At 44.9% G+C, this 16,403-nt stretch overlaps 2 protein-coding genes across 2 annotated transcripts in view; both read left to right on the top strand.

Moving 5' to 3' along the window:
* Positions 1-808: 808 nt before the first annotated feature.
* On the top strand, positions 809-14,628 carry LOC135235363 (solute carrier family 25 member 33). Its single transcript, XM_064300793.1, has 7 exons — positions 809-985; positions 5,784-5,957; positions 8,052-8,129; positions 9,271-9,371; positions 11,496-11,562; positions 12,535-12,815; positions 13,610-14,628. The coding sequence occupies exons 1-7, from the start codon at positions 945-947 to the stop codon at positions 13,810-13,812; spliced, it is 945 nt and encodes a 314-aa protein (XP_064156863.1). The 5' UTR covers positions 809-944; the 3' UTR covers positions 13,813-14,628.
* A 1,051-nt stretch (positions 14,629-15,679) lies between these two features.
* LOC135235362 (transmembrane protein 201-like) overlaps positions 15,680-16,403 on the top strand; it is a 28,954-nt gene continuing 28,230 nt past the window's right edge. The window contains exon 1 of the mRNA XM_064300792.1: positions 15,680-16,126. Coding sequence (XP_064156862.1) covers positions 16,020-16,126 — 107 coding nt within the window. The 5' untranslated portion in view covers positions 15,680-16,019. The remainder of the gene's footprint in view (positions 16,127-16,403) is intronic.

The following is a 16,403-nucleotide window of genomic DNA, read 5'->3' on the forward strand; positions in this document are numbered from 1 at the left end:
TAATTCTAGTAATCTTCCCTTTAGCTTTTTCAGACTGCCGTAATTTTACTCAATTTTACTGCCATTTTTCAATTCCACGAAAAGACCAGGAAGACTATGGACTCATTTATGGTGCATGGTTCGCATCTGGAGGGCACACTTCGCTGCTCGGCTAGCAGTAACTTCGAAGGAAAGCAAACGGTGGCTGTACCACTACTAATTTACATTTTCACGCAAGTCCGAGTTTTCGTTCTATTCTTGTCATTTTGCGATTAGCCTATATGGAATTGACGACGAGAAAGTAATAAAACAGCAAATTGTTTACAACGTGTGCATGTTTTCTGCTGTTAATGAATGTGTTTGAGAGGATATATGAAAATCAATAAATACAAAAGTAACCATATATAGTCATTGTTGGTAACCCGTTGTATATAAGTGGAATAAACCCCTCCGGGCTGTCCCGGTTATTAGAAAATAATGTAGGCTACTTCGGTGGTAATATGGGGTTACAGAAGAAATCATATGACAGATGGACCGACGACAACGTCAGTGGGCTAATTTGCCTAATCTTCGCGGTACTTTAGACCCCGGTGGAAACGCAGACAACCATTGGCTGAAGGAACCTTTTAGTTCCTGGTAACGTAGTTCCTGGGACTGAAAGTTCCGGGTAATTTTGGTGGAAACGCGGCTATAGACATATTTTTATGCAGGCTCTGAGACGTATGTGCTGTCGGAAAGCTGAACACATTTCCATACGTCACGGACAACACCCCCGACCAACCCCCTGACGTAATTGCTGGTGAGCCTAATGGTCACGTTCGGATTCTGCGCATTATCAAATGTTCTTGAGAACAAGCCGGTGGTAAGGCTGTAGCATCCCAGCTAGCTACCCAGCTAGCTGGTTTTTTTTATTGATATCGAACTCGTTTTCATAATGTACGTGTAGATTATGATGAAAGCTTGAAATGGCACAGAAAGAAACACTGTTACATCTTTTCGCTGGAGGGTAAGAATTCTTTTTTTTAGAGTAAATTGTGTTTTCAGCAACCTTTGTACAGCGTTCAGGTGGCTAGCTAACGTTAGCAGTAAATTGTCAGCCATGCAAATATGATGAAATGGTTGATGCCTGTATCACAGTCTGATCACAAGTGTTTCCAATATGGTCTTTTCCAAGCAGAATTGCTCTTTAAATAGATAGTGCTAGCTTACGTTAGCGCTAGCTAGCACTAATTTAGGACATTGTATGGCTAGCTAACGTATGCACATATCAGGAATTCTAACCAACAAAATGCTTCTAAATGAATATGAGACCATCTCTGTTGGCTTTTAAAATGGCAAACGTTTGCCAGCTAGTACCTCTTGCGGACTTAATATCTTAATATCTCAATATGTGGTGGAATTAATGGTAGTCAAATTGATAGTCTAAATAGATATATAGATAGATGGACATGGCTTATGACGGTGTTCTGTTGGCCAACATTTAGCTAAATGACAATCAGCTAGCTACCTATTCCACCTAACATCTTCGTGTGTTTCTGCCACTTGAATACATTGTTGACGTTAACTGCACGAAAATGATGCCTTGTGTGGATTTCCGTATTACTGCGTTAGCATTATTTGTGACTGACTAGCTAGCGTTTGCTAGAAAGACAATGCCATTACATAATCATTGCTAATGAAGAAGAGCTATGCTGCATCGATAGTAACACGGGTCATTTGCTCATTTATAATCAGTTCTTGCTCTATTAATCGCGTTAGGAAATTGAAAAATTGAAATAATGGTCTTCATTTTAAATAAGATTGTGTCAAATGTCAGAGATTATATAAGAATAAAGCATATGTCAAGGTAATTCGACTTAAAGTAACAGTTAACTTTATGGAGTATTTGATCAGTTAATTGTGTGTGTTCTATATCGGCCCGGGAAGTTTTTGAGTGCGATGAAGGACATTTTGGATAGTGATGCAGTAGTTTCTGACGTTTTATAAGGGCTGGTATAATGTAGGGGCTTTCGGGATTTCGAGGGGTTTACACAAGAAAATACACAATGAGTAACTCTAAAGTAGTTCGTACAGTGACTGTTTGCCTGCGCATGTCACCTGCTTATTAGGTGGTATGTTAAATTACCAAAGTCTTATTTTCGTTAGTAACTAGGCCTATTTCTTATGGCACCTGCAACCTGACAGTACTACAACCTCGAACCGAAGTACCAGCACAATATTAAAACGGCTATTTATGTTTATATTTGTAGGTAAGCAGTATAAAATGCAGGTGTTTCTATGTATGGCATCTGAAAACATGACGTCGCTGTGTGGTGCTTTGGAATTAGGGGGCTGTTTTTATGTATTTGTTTACATATGCTTTACATCCGCGATTGCCCCTATACCGCCAACTTGGGCCTACATTTGGGAAATTAATAGCGATATTTAGTATCTCAACTTCTTATCCACAGAAGTTCATTGAAATTGAAGCGTTTATGGCTTTGATGCCTATTCATGATGCCACATTTCGAACCAGTTTTTATTTTAAATATTTGTTCTGTTTATGAAACCAAACCAGATTACCCACTCCATTGCATAGATTGCTTGAGGCAGAGAAAGGCAACGTGCGTATTGAAGCTGGAGGTTATGCAAAACTCCAGATGAAAGCAATGCTTATATTTCAGGAGGGCAAAAAGAAATTTTACCCATGTGAAATTTATAAAAATGGGTCAAATCAATGCATTTCACCTCAGCTCTGTCTGGATAGCTAGGTTCACTGACTGCTGTGAACTTTCATTGTGTTTAATGCCCTTCTTGCCACATGTTAGCCAAGGTTATTCAGTTACTTATTCAAAATAAGCATTGACTTCAATGCCAGTTTGAGCAAAACATTTAGAGGTATGTACTTATATTTTTGATTTGCATACAAAGTTTTTGCTAATGAGGTTTATCCCTTTTTAAAATTTTAAACAGACTCTATGCCTTTTGCAGCAGCTTAGAGTGCCAGCAGTTGTGGCAGGATAATTATGGAGTGTCGGAGCATTAATTCAGAAGAACGGTTGGTTTGGGAATGTGGGTGTTGCGTAACAGGCCAGAGTCTGCCCTCTTCCTCAGTACACATGTTTAACCGGACAGTGCTCATCTTAACACCCAGTGCTTTCCCCATTTCCTGTAGTAATGAAGGACCAAAGGCACACTGGGAGTATTGCAAAAAATGTGTCTTATTTTAATGGCAAGCTTTCGGTCAAAGACCTTCGTCAGGGCATAGCAAGAACGCAAAAGAGAAGCACATTTTAAGTGCTGTGGAATACATAGGAGGAGGCACGACACCTGCAGGCTATCAGGCAATTGGCATAATATTTTTTCACCCATTTCCTGGTGTGACAAAGGGGGACTGTGCAGGGTTAGCTGGGTGGAAATGGGGGCTTTTCCCCTTAAAGCAATTTTGGCGTTTGTCTTTCAATTCTGTAGTTCCTTCAGACTTGATTGCACTATTCCCTCACTCAGAACATCTGCAGTTTGAATTAAGCTTGAACACACACGCGCGCACACAAACACACACACACTCAGTGGCCATTTTATTAAGTGCACCTGCTCCTAAACACAAATACCCGACTTCTCCAAACAGTGAATCCCGTGGCTCAGTATATGAAACATGCTGACATGGCGAAAAAGGTTTGGTTGTTTTTTTTGGCCAAACGTTACAATGGGCAAGACGCGTGATCGAAGGGACTTTGATGCATGGTTGGTACGATTGTTCGGCAGAAGAAGCGGTGGTTCCTGCATCTCAGAAACCGCTGTCTTTCTGGGAATGTCATGCGCTACAGTCTCTAGAGTTTACAGAGAATGGTGCGATACGAACAACAAAACGTCCAGTGAGCGGCGGTTCTGTGGGTGAGGACACCTTGTTAATGAGAGAGGTCTGGCTGACTCGTTCATGCTAAAGGTTGGCTGACACTCCCGTCACCTAAGAACAGGATGATGAGGCTACGGTGGGCACATGATCAACAACACATCACCTAGTCTGTCACAGCTGAATTTCTGTTGCCAAATGCAGATGGTAGGGTCAGAATTTTAAGGTAAACCGCATGAATCCATGGATCCATCCTGCCTTGTGTCAATGGTGCCGGCTGGTGGTGACGCAATTGTGTAGGGAACGTTGGCATACATTAGACCCCTTAATACAAAATGATCATCATTTGAATGCCACAGCATGCCTAAGTATTGCTGCTGACCATGTGCATCCCTTTTATGGCCGCAGTCTAACCTTTATCAGAAGGATGCTTCCGGAAGGATAATGTGCCATGTCACAAGCAAGCACCATCTCAAGCTGATTCCACAAACATGACAGTCACTTCAGCTCTCTCCGGTGACCTGCACAGTCCCTAGTTCTCAATCCGATGAAGCACCTTTGGGATAAGGCGGAACAGGAGGGTTGCAGCATGAGTGTATGGCCAAAAAAAAAAATCAACATGGACTAAAGTCACTGAGGAATGTTTCCAGCACCTTGTTAAATCCATGCCATGAGAATTCAGGCCGTTCTGGAGGCAAACAGGGGTTCTATCCGGTAATGGATAGGCGTACCTACTAAGTGTAGGCTATGTATTGTATATAAGCTGTTTAATTGGGTGTACATCATATACATCATACCTATTTGTAAAGTTGGCTTTTTGAGTTGCATTCCATTACCTTTAATCCCAGCTTTAAAAAAGCTGTTTTGCACATATAGCACTGCTTGCTAAGGGAATACATTCTATTATTCTCCCTGAGCAGAGACGGTGCTTAGTGTGGTAACAGCTGGTAGTACAAGTTATGCACTGTCAGGACATGCCTTAGTCTGTGTAATACATTTACAAAACCAATGTTGTTTGTTGAGATGCTCATTTTTTTTGTTTTAAGAAGATCTGCAAATTTTTTAAAAATCGAGTATGGGGGTGAATATGTATGTATTCAGAAGTATAGTTTAATATTTTCCGACATTATAAATGGTTAAAAAATAGGGAGATAAAATGAGGCATAGAGTCTTAAAAAAAGTATCAAGGAAATGGATTGAAATATGGACTGCCTGGCACCGTGATATAACTGGTTCCGGGAGTGGGGGGGCAGGTCGAAGCTTTTGAAATTACACAAATGGCAGTCATGCAACCACAAAGCTGTTGTTGCATGACTGCTTGCTTTATATTTCGTCACAAAAACCCATTTCACCCATCCAGGTGCTTTATACGTTTTAACGTGGGGGCAGCTTTCATGTCAATAATTTTATTTACCCATGACAACAACAAAAAAAGACCATGTCTTTTGATGCATTCTGGCTTTGTTTTGTTTCCATGGGAACAAGGATAGCAGTTGCCTTCCGTGACATGGGAGAAAACTGATTGCACGGTGTGTTTGAGGAGCCGGTCTGCTTCCCAAACAGAGGCATGTGTTTGCGTTCATCCTTTACTCCTCTGCCTCCGGTCTTCAACCATGAAATGTAGCCGGTTTATGAACAGCCTCTGCTTTTGTGTCTGGCGGTAGGCTACATGGACGTAACTCTTGTTACCGAAGGCGTGTTATTCTGGAGAACTGTAGCCGAGCCAATGCCCTACCTCGCCTCCGACTCTCGAACCCGGGGATTTTGGAGACTGGTTTGTCCCGCGGCGGGGTGTGTCATGCCACATCCCGTTGCGCGTGAAGGTCATGCCGTTGATGCGGGTGTGTGTGGGTTTTTTTTTTTTTTTTTTTTTTTTTTCCCCCCTTAATATTTTTTTATTTTTTATTTTTATAAATCTTTTTATTTTTTATTTTTTTTTAAATCTTTTTTTTTTTTTTTTACGCCCACGCAGGTGTGGCGGTACGGTGGGGGCCATCGTCACCTGCCCCCTGGAGGTAGTGAAGACGCGGCTGCAGTCGTCCGGGATCTCGCTCCGGTCCGTGTTCCAGGTCCAGCTGGGCACGTTCAGCGGCACCGGCGTGATCCGGCCCGGATCCGTAACGCCCGGTCTGCTCCAGGTCTTACGGTAAGATCCTTACCTGCGGCTCTGCTTTGGGCCGTGTCGTTCAGGAGGTTATTGTGCAATTCTTCAAGGGGGGGGGGGGGGGGGGAACTAAACACTAAGGAAAATCTCTTTCTTAGTGACTAACTAGAAAAAGGTGACCAAGTGTCACTCCTTAAATGGTGGTATAGAGGGAAGACTCTCTTTTGCACTCCAAATAAACTGAGATTTCCTAGAATGCTAATGCTAATGGAGACTCTTCGATGCATTAATATCCTTTCATTTTCCTTCATCATTGATATATTTATAATGACCCAGAACCCTTTCAGGCTTATATTTTTACTACATATATGGATTTGGAAGGGATCGAGCACAGAGGTGGAAAGTCCAGCGGTCAGAAAGTAAAAGTCCTGCTGTGTGTTTCTTCCCCCCCCCCCATGAACTCAGTCAGCTAATGTCCCTAATTAGCTCTACCTCCTGACTGAAGAATTGTGTTCATTAGTTAAATCCTGGAGATTGGAACGGAATACTGGGGAGGGACTTTCACTATCTGAACCTGGACTTTTCCCACCTTTGAGCGTGCGTACCCTTGCACTTACTCACGGTGAGGAGGAGAAGTCCACCGGAGTCCCCAGGTAGCTTGGCATACTTGCAGGTAAGCTGTGGGGTTGGTGCCCCAGTTCCTCTGCCTCCATCGGCTCTTTCTGGCCGACGGGGTGACTAAAAAGGGACACGCGAATGGCACTAATAGGACGGAGGCGAAGGGTAATCCTGGATTAGTGTAAAAGGAGACAGGATTAGAGCTGGGTGCCTTGGGGGGGGGGCTGACCCAGCGATCGCATCCCGTCTGCAGGGGCGGGGCCATTAACGCGAGGGGCAAGCAGGGGGAAGTTCCCCCCATTTCCTGCTGTAATGTTATATAAGACCTGCTGAACTCTGCAGTGGTGGGTGGGCGGGCAGGGTTGGGGGGTGGGGGGGTGGGGGTGTGGTGGGGGGGGGGTTGATGCGGTTGGGATTCTATTTTGGGAGGTGAAGGGGCAGGGGGGTGGAGGGGGGTGGGTGACTAGCAGAATCATGTGCTAGCTCAGGAGACTGTAGTCTCACGTGTCTGTGGCGCTGCGGTGGTTTCGGGTTGCAAGCTTGCATAGCCGGGCGGTTGCAGAGTGACCTTGTGTAACCGTTGAGCACGGACAGAATCTGAATGGTTGTAAAAAAACCTAAGAACATGCTGAATATTCTTTTTTTAAATGTCTCCGACCCTTGGAGACTTTTAGTGTATGTGTGTGTGTGTGTGTGTGTGTGTATATGCGGTATATATAATGTATAAAACGCTCCTCTTGTTACACTTGCCTGCCACACAGTGCTACAGGCTGATTGGAGGAAAGGAGATGAGAGTCGGTGCTGATTGGAGGAGAGGTTTATCTTCTACTTGACGTCCTTTGGTAGCCAAGGTAGAAGGAACTAATGCAGTGGTAACCTGATACATGTGGTTTCAAATACAAATGTGTTCTTGCCAGCTCTGGGTCCCAGTGTCATGAGAGGATTTTCCCTCTGCTACGTGAGGACATACATGAACCTCCTTCAGACGGTGTTCCCCTAGAGAGGGGTCTGTGGAAAAACCGCTGACACATTATGAACTGGTTTTTAATAGATCTGGGAATAAATATTTACTTGAAAAGATTTCCTATAACTGTGAATTGTCTTTGTGTGACATGGAATGACTTGAGCTTCCCTGGAATGCCAGATGTGTACTTTTATAATGTGTGTGTGTGTGTGTGTGTGCTAAACAAATGGCCATGATAGTTTTTACTTTTCCTTGCTGATCAAGAGGAATTTGTTCTAATGGCTGATGCTTCTCCTTGATTTCCAGCTGGATAAAACATTAATTTAGTTTTAATTAATAACAGTGATCGTCTTTCCTATGAACAGGAAAAACACGTGGCCTGAGTTTTAACTCAAAGTATCGTACCTGTACGCCCCCTTTGAGTTAACTTTGGCTGAAGAGAAGACAAGTTTGTCCTGTGTTGAAGTTAAAATATTTGTCAAAATGCCTGCAATCCACCAGCAGGGACCAACCCCCCTCTTTTAAAAAATTTTTTTTTTTTTTTTTAATTTCAGGTCAATATTGGAAAAAGAGGGACCAAAATCACTTTTCAGAGGACTGGGGCCAAATCTGGTTGGAGTGGCTCCCTCCAGGTAATCCTACGTCTTTCCCTCCTTTAACATAACTGTGTACATTACGCACGCTGGTCCACTCGATAGGAATAAACATGTCTGAACACGAGCAGAACATCTGGCGGGGCACAGCCGAGAGACCCGTCTCGGAAGAACGCAGTATTGTCACGTTATGGCTAATGAGTCCCCCGGAGAGGGCAGGGAGAGGTAAACAGCTCTGCCTGGTAGAGAGACCGTTTAATGAGAAACCGATCTGCTGTACGTGTGAAACGGCAGGGCTCGGTTATAATAAGCAACACTGTCTTCCTGCTGTGGATTGGGTAAACCGTGTCAGTGCATTTTAGACTTTCGGCATTTTCTGTTTCCTCTCTGGGGTGTCGTGAATGAAAGGCATTTTTATTGAGGCGATGTGTTTTTAAGCCATCCCATTCTTAGTGTTTTGTCCTTTACGGTGCTTGAAAGTCTCAAAGCAAGTATGACAGGCACGACAAGTTTGGTTACATTTGCTAGTCGCGACTATTTTAAGGCCGGTTCTTCATCCCTGTTTATCAACAGAAGCATAACTGGTACGCTTAGTTAAAGTACAGACAAGCAACTGATTGTTTCGTAAACAAAAGCCTTGATAAAGTTTTTTTATTTTTTAAAAATATAATTCTTATCTGTGTGACCGGAAATGGGTTACAGGACAGATTAATATCAGTTTAGGAAGTTTACAGGGGAAACCGAGGTGAAGGTTTATTTAATTTGTATTTTTTTTGGCGGTTGGTTTGGGCCGGTCGACTGTAAAGGCCCCATTCAGGAGCGCTCCAGCGCCACTGCGGACCCCGCCGGGTGATCAGGCCTGTCAGCTGGTCTGCTGCGGGCCGTTCCAGAAACGCGTCGAAAAGAGCTCAGCAGCAGCGTCAGGGCTCAGCAGCCGCCGCTCTGGACACTGTGTGTTTGGGCTTATACTGAGACCCAATGGGAGGGGGGAGGGGGGGGGGAGAGTGGGGGTGGAGGTAAAAATATTCGCTGCTATAAAATGACACCAGCTCGCAAATGTTGCATTTCCGAAGTAACAATACCACATTTCCACTTTATTTTCTTTCTTTCCTCTTTCCTCCCCCTTTTTTTTCTGTTCCTAACCCTGTCCTTTTCTCTTCTCTTCTTTCTGGTCTCGCAGGGCGATTTATTTTGCCGCGTACTCAAAGGCGAAGGAGACTTTCAACGGCGTCTTTGTACCCAACAGCGGGCTGGTGCACATGTCTTCGGCTGGGTTTGCAGGTGAGGCAGTGTGTTACCCCTGAACTCGTACGTAACGCACCTTGGTTCACCCGTGGGGAGGCAGTGTGTTACCCCTGAACTTCATTATAAGTACGTAACACACCTTGGTTCTCCTGTGGGGAGGCAGTGTGTTACCCCTGAACTTCATTATAAGTACGTAACACACCTTGGTTCACCCGTGGGGAGGCAGTGTGTTACCCCTGAACTCGTACGTAACGCACCTTGGTTCACCCGTGGGGAGGCAGTGTGTTACCCCTGAACTCGTACGTAACGCACCTTGGTTCACCCGTGGGGAGGCAGTGTGTTACCCCTGAACTCGTACGTAACGCACCTTGGTTCACCCGTGGGGAGGCAGTGTGTTACCCCTGAACTTCATTATAAGTACGTAACACACCTTGGTTCTCCTGTGGGGAGGCAGTGTGTTACCCCTGAACTTCATTATAAGTACGTAACACACCTTGGTTCACCCGTGGGGAGGCAGTGTGTTACCCCTGAACTCGTACGTAACGCACCTTGGTTCACCCGTGGGGAGGCAGTGTGTTACCCCTGAACTCGTACGTAACGCACCTTGGTTCACCCGTGGGGAGGCAGTGTGTTACCCCTGAACTTGTACGTAACACACCTTGGTTCACTCGTGGGGAGGCAGTGTGTTACCCCTGAACTTGTACGTAACACGCCTTGGTTCACCTGTGGGGAGGCAGTGTGTTACCCCTGAACTTCATTATAAGTACGTAACACGTTCCTTGGTTCACCTGTGGGGAGGTAGTGTGTTACCCCTGAACTTCATTATAAGTACGTAACACACTCCTTGGTTCACCTGTGGGGAGGCAGTGTGTTACCCCTGAACTTGTACGTAACACACCTTGGTTCACCTGTGGGGAGGCAGTGTGTTACCCCTGAACTTCATTATAAGTACGTAACACGTTCCTTGGTTCACCTGTGGGGAGGTAGTGTGTTACCCCTGAACTTCATTATAAGTACGTAACACACCTTGGTTCACCTGTGGGGAGGCAGTGTGTTACCCCTGAACTTGTACGTAACACACCTTGGTTCACCTGTGGGGAGGCAGTGTGTTACCCCTGAACTTCATTATAAGTACGTAACACGTTCCTTGGTTCACCTGTGGGGAGGTAGTGTGTTACCCCTGAACTTCATTATAAGTACGTAACACACTCCTTGGTTCACCTGTGGGGAGGCAGTGTGTTACCCCTGAACTTGTACGTAACACACCTTGGTTCACCCGTGGGGAGGCAGTGTGTTACCCCTGAACTTCATTATAAGTACGTAACACGTTCCTTGGTTCACCTGTGGGGAGGCAGTGTGTTACCCCTGAACTTCATTATAAGTGCGTAACACGTTCCTTGGTTCACCCGTGGGGAGGCAGTGTGTTACCCCTGAACTTCATTATAAGAACGTAACGCATTCCTTGGTTCACCTGTGGGGAGGTAGTGTGTTACCCCTGAACTTCATTATAAGAACGTAACACGTTCATTGGTTCACCTGTGGGGAGGTAGTGTTTAAATACAGAGCTGTGTTGAGCCTAAACTTCATCATAAGTGCGTAACACACTCCTTGGTTTCTGTCTTTCATCTTGGACTAAGTGTGAATTGTTGTGCAAAGTCCTTTTCTCCCGTTGAGGAAACGAGACATTCACGCATCAGCAGACGGAGGTCAAAGTGCTTTCGGCTGAATAGGACACTCTGCTGCCGGCAAATGATGAGATTGCAAATGAGGAACTGGTGTGTGCACGGGACACGTACTGTTAATCTGGTTTTTCAAATGCCACTGTCAACAATATGCCCATACAGTGTGTGTGTGTCTGTGTGTGTGTGTGGGTGTGTGAGTGAGAGTCAGCGTGTGCAAGAGAGTGAGTGTGTGAGAGAGTGTGAGAGTGTGTGAGAGTGTGAGAGAGTGTGTGAGTGGTCCCCTTTCAGTGTTGGAAAACACAATGAAGTTCAAAAACTGAGCACAGCCTCACACTTCCAAATCCCACCCCCCTCACCATGCGCGCCCCGGTCACACACCTGACACCCCCAGCTGGTGGAAGTCCTGTGACGGAGGAGGAGTGGATTAGTAGGGCCACTCCACTCATGGAAAAGTAACCTTAACTGTGCTTCGTTTCAGCTTTTGTTACAAACTCCTTGATGAACCCCATCTGGATGGTGAAGACCCGGATGCAGCTAGAAAGAAAGTATGTTGATGTGCTCTATGTGCGCGTGTGTGTGTGTGCTTGTGTGCGTGTGCATGTGAGCGCGTGCATGTGATCGTGTGTGTGTGTGTGTGTGTGTGCGCGCGCGCGCGCGCCTGTGCATTTTTCAAAGTTTTTTTAAAGCACCAATATCACCAGAATGCCCTGCCCATAAAAACTTATCTTACGCTTTTACAATGGTATACAATCTTTGACATAATAAAATACAGGGATCTGAACAGCCAGTGTTTCTTCATGTAACATGGTACTCAGGAAGTCAGAGGGACTGTATGTCTATAAAAATGATTAAATCTATATTTACCCTGTATGTTTGTACCCTGTGTGCATGCATGGGCACGTAGGCATTCGCACACTGTGGGACTGGACTACGTGCAGTTTGGTACCTCCTCGTGTAAAACTACCTGTTGATTAAAGCGGCGGTCTCATACCACGAATGCTGCTCAGAGCTTTCATGACGTATCATGTGTCATGTGACTAGGCCAGAATTATAAATATCCCGCTGGTGCACTAACGGGCACTTTGAGGGGACCGGGTTGTATTTGCCAAAAAAGCAATCAGTGGCGTAAAGGCAGCGGAGAAGTGAGACAGTCCTGCGAGAGCCGTTATGAAATAAAAACTTTCCGCCACACCCCCCTCCCCCGCCCCCGCCCCCGCCAGGCCGGCTTGTACGACAGAAACTCCCATAATCCTCAGCGACTGAATCGGCTTTTCGGCGCTAATGATGCTGTCACATTAATCCGCGTAACAATAGCCAAATTCATTCGCCGTCGACAAAGAAAATGTGTGTCATAAAGAAGAAAAAAAAAATGTCTGAGCCTTGTTTGACGATGTCTCTGCGCAGCTCCAGGGCTCAGTGTTGGCGGTGTGATGTCACCGGGAGCCAAGTGCTCAGCTGACTGATTTCCGTGGTTTTTTTTTTCTTTCTTCCTCCTCCCTGTACCCTCCCCCCCCCAGGGCGCGAGGAGAGAAGAGGATGAACGCGCTGCAGTGCGCGCGCTACGTTTACAGGACCGAGGGCGCTCGCGGCTTCTACCGCGGCCTGACGGCCTCGTACGCCGGCATCTCCGAGACCATGATCTGCTTCCTCATCTACGAGAGCCTGAAGAAGCGCCTGGCGGAAAGCCGCTACGCCAAGCCCGGCGGCGAGGCTGACAGGGGGGCGTCGGACTTCCTCTGGCTCATGATGGCCGCCGCCTTCGCCAAAGGCTGCGCCTCCTGCATAGCCTACCCTCACGGTGAGAGACGGGCACTTCCTTCCTGTCGGGAAAAGGCTCGGACACGCACGGGCATGTAAAAATAGGTGCGGTGTATTTTTGGCTCAGAGTTGTGAGGGCTGAAAAAGGAACTCATCTTCTCTGTGCCGGTGTTTCTATGCTCTGCCGCCATCTGTGGCGGCTTTGGGAACTACACGTCTGTGGGAATTCTCTTTGTAGTGCAGCCAAGATTTAATTTAGATTCACCGCAGTGGCATCTTGGTTATTGTGGTTTCATGTACAGCACTGGCACAAATAAGGGAATTAGTTGATTAGTGGCACACTTTGCAACAATTTCTCTTTTTGGCATAATAAATATAATTATGTGATCAAGGTAATATCAACATAAAACAAAAACGGAGAAGTAATCTGCAGTCTTGACTCGAGGCTTGTGAGGTAGACATTGCATTTTTCATTCACATGCACGTGGTTAGACATCCGCTGAACTTCTTCCACGAAAGTGGAAACTTGGCTGCAGTTTGCATTTGTGCTAAAATGCAAAGGAGGCGGTTGTGTGGCCCTATTCAGCCTGGCCCAGCAGATATTTTCTCAGGCTTTGCATATTTGTGCGTCCCTACATGTAAAACTGAGCTGTCCTAGAGAGAGACAAAACAAATATTGTTGGTAGTCAGTGGTAAAATATAAGCTTGCTTCTTTAGCTTTCTCGTAGACTAATTTCTTTTTATTTTCTTCTTTAACTACTCGCCGCCCCCTTTTTTTATTTTCTTCTTTGGCTACTAGCCGACTCATTTCTCTTTGTTTTCTAACCAACCCAGAGGTGATCCGGACCAGACTCAGAGAAGAGGGCAGCAAATACCGGTACTTCTTCCAGACGGCGCGGCTGGTGGCGGTGGAGGAGGGCTACGCTGCTTTTTACAGAGGACTGGTCCCGCAGCTCATCCGACAGATCCCCAACACGGCCATCGTGCTGTCCACCTACGAGCTGATCGTGTACCTGCTGGGCGAGCGCGCTCAGTGAGGCGCCCGCGGGAGCCAGGCGGACCGGGAGCACCACCAAGTGCACTGTGGGAAAGGGGGCGGGGAGACAAAAGTGCTGTCGAGGACAGTAAGCACTCTGTTTTCTGGAGGAGAAAAAAAAATAATAATGCAGGAATCATTTTCCTTGAAGAATGGGAAGCAGGTTTTTAGTTTGATCCAAAGACATTTTAGGCCTGCCTTTTATTTAAAGTGATGCACATTCATGAGAGATTATTTTTCTCTGCTTGTTTTTGCGGTTATCTCAGTTACAGCCTAATTTATATTTAAACATTTTTGAAAGAGATCTTAGGTGAAACAGCGCATTAAAGTGCAGTAAATCAACATGTAGAAAGTGGTGCATTTGAACAAACTGTACTGTAAATTTATCTGAAACTAAATTATTGTTATTATTGTTATCGTTTTATTATTAGTTTTTCTTCATTATGTTTTTCTTATGTTTTAACCTGTGATAATTATCCAAAGATAATTGATCAAACATTTTGGTGAGTAGGTAATGATCTTGTATGAAAGCATATCCAAAATGCACGAGAAAGAGAACTGTTTGTGGCAAATGTAGAATCTATTTTTTCTTTTTAGATGAGCTTACTCTGACTGCACCATGTTTTGGGTTCTGAGTTTATCTTCACACTCTGTAGTCAAATCGATCTGCCCACTTTGACACCTCATTTTTCTTAGGTTTGTCATTGTTTATTTGCAGAATTCCTTTTGTTTGGGATAGAAATACTTGTCTTTTACAAGAAAGAGGACCTAAATGCATATTTAAACAGCAGTTTAATAAAATGCATTCCTAAATTTACGAGTTGTGATTTTATTATTTGAATTGTCGTTTAGAATTCAGAATTATATTTCTTGATTTCTCAAATATTAAATGCATTACCAATTACTGTAACTGATTTGCATTCAAATGTGTAAACAAGTGAGAATTAAAAGAAAGTAAAGGTCCATTTTAAGATGTTCTAAACAGTTTCAGTTTTAACTTTTCAGCATTGGTAATTCTGAAAGCGTATATATTCTACTTGTGTGATCTCAGAGCTTAAGTTGGTCGTATTTTAATGTTTTAATTTTAACCAAGCTTTCTGGCACTCATTTGTCCCAACTTAAAACATCTGAAACAATGACCATTGTTTATGCAACTATCTAATTCTAAAATACCCGTACCCGAGACCTTGAGACCCGACCAAGCCAGAATAGTCCTGCCAAATTTTAAAACCCAACCCAACCCGAAACCGAAATCGCTCACATACGCAGTTTTACAATGCTTTGATAAGCTGCTATGCGCTTGAGTTATTGTAATACTTATCAAAGCCGACTGAAAGAGGCTACATTTGAGCACGGTGATAGGCTAATAGCCCCCTTGTGTAACCTGTTCAAGCACTGAACACATCGAGTTTTGTCAGTTGGTTTACTAGACACGTTTGCTTTAGCCTACATATCTCACTAGCGTCTTCACTGCCAGCAAAGTCTCTGCTGTTTCTTGGACGGTTAAGTGGGATCAGTTTTCTTGCTACCATAGGTCAAACTGCAATCCGTACATTGTACGTGACCAGTGAGCTTTTTTATCTTATGATGTGATATTTCTACAACAACGCCGTTCCCGACTCATTTGGAATTTTTAGAAGATGAAGTTCTCTTAAAAGCTTTTCATGTAATTTCATCCTCTGGGAAGTTACACGTAGACTAGAAAACGGAGTGTGCGCGTGCAAAACAAGTTGTAAGAAGTTTGTTTCTTTAAATGAAAATGCATTGAAAACAAAATAACTCACTTTGTCTTAACAGAAATCAAATCCGAACCTGAACTGTGCCCGAAGTTGTATGCGAACAAAACGACCCCAAAACAGATACATGGTGGGGTCCCGTGGGGCTCGTGTCGGGTTGCAGACCTCCAGAGCGCACCTAAATGTAGGTGATAACCGCATTTGAAACCCTAGAAAGAAGAAGAATTAATCGCCACAAGAGGGCGCACAATCTGAAGGCAGTCAAGAACATATTTTGTCGTTCCTTCCCAGTCGCTCAACTTGGCTGTCCATGAGTTCAAGATTTCCCAGCTCGTGGGGCGGGGCTTGTTAGCGCAGCACTGCTTACCTTGGGTCAGAGCGCGCTCTGTGCCCGTGCCGCTGTTTTTCGAGCGTTTCTGGCTTTGACTCATGAGCATTACCGCTATTTGTTGTGCTACCCTCCTTGTAGGCAATGGAAGCATTTAGCGAAATTCTGTCTCAGTATCCTCAAATAATGTATGGGGGAGCCGGAGCTACGGCGTGTGTTTTTGGAACCTTGATTTATAAAATTGCAACGAGGTAAGTAACTAGCTTCTTGGCTAGCTGGCTGCGTCTCTGACATGCACACACCACACAAGGCCTTAACACGCTGCCGGCGCGGCAATAGCTGTATTTAGCCGGTTAGGTCGTTAGCTGATTAGCAAAAAACGTAACGACCACTGCAGTTAGCAAACCAGGCTTCGGCAAGCTGACTGTTTCGTTGTTTTTAACGAAGAGCTATCATCTTATAGGTAGCTGCACGGAGTGGTCGGAAGTCAGCTGCTTGCTCCCATGCTGTTCCCCTGCTGTCCGCCAA

Source organism: Anguilla rostrata, chromosome 11 (assembly GCF_018555375.3).
Source record: "Anguilla rostrata isolate EN2019 chromosome 11, ASM1855537v3, whole genome shotgun sequence".
Lineage (NCBI taxonomy): Eukaryota > Metazoa > Chordata > Actinopteri > Anguilliformes > Anguillidae > Anguilla > Anguilla rostrata.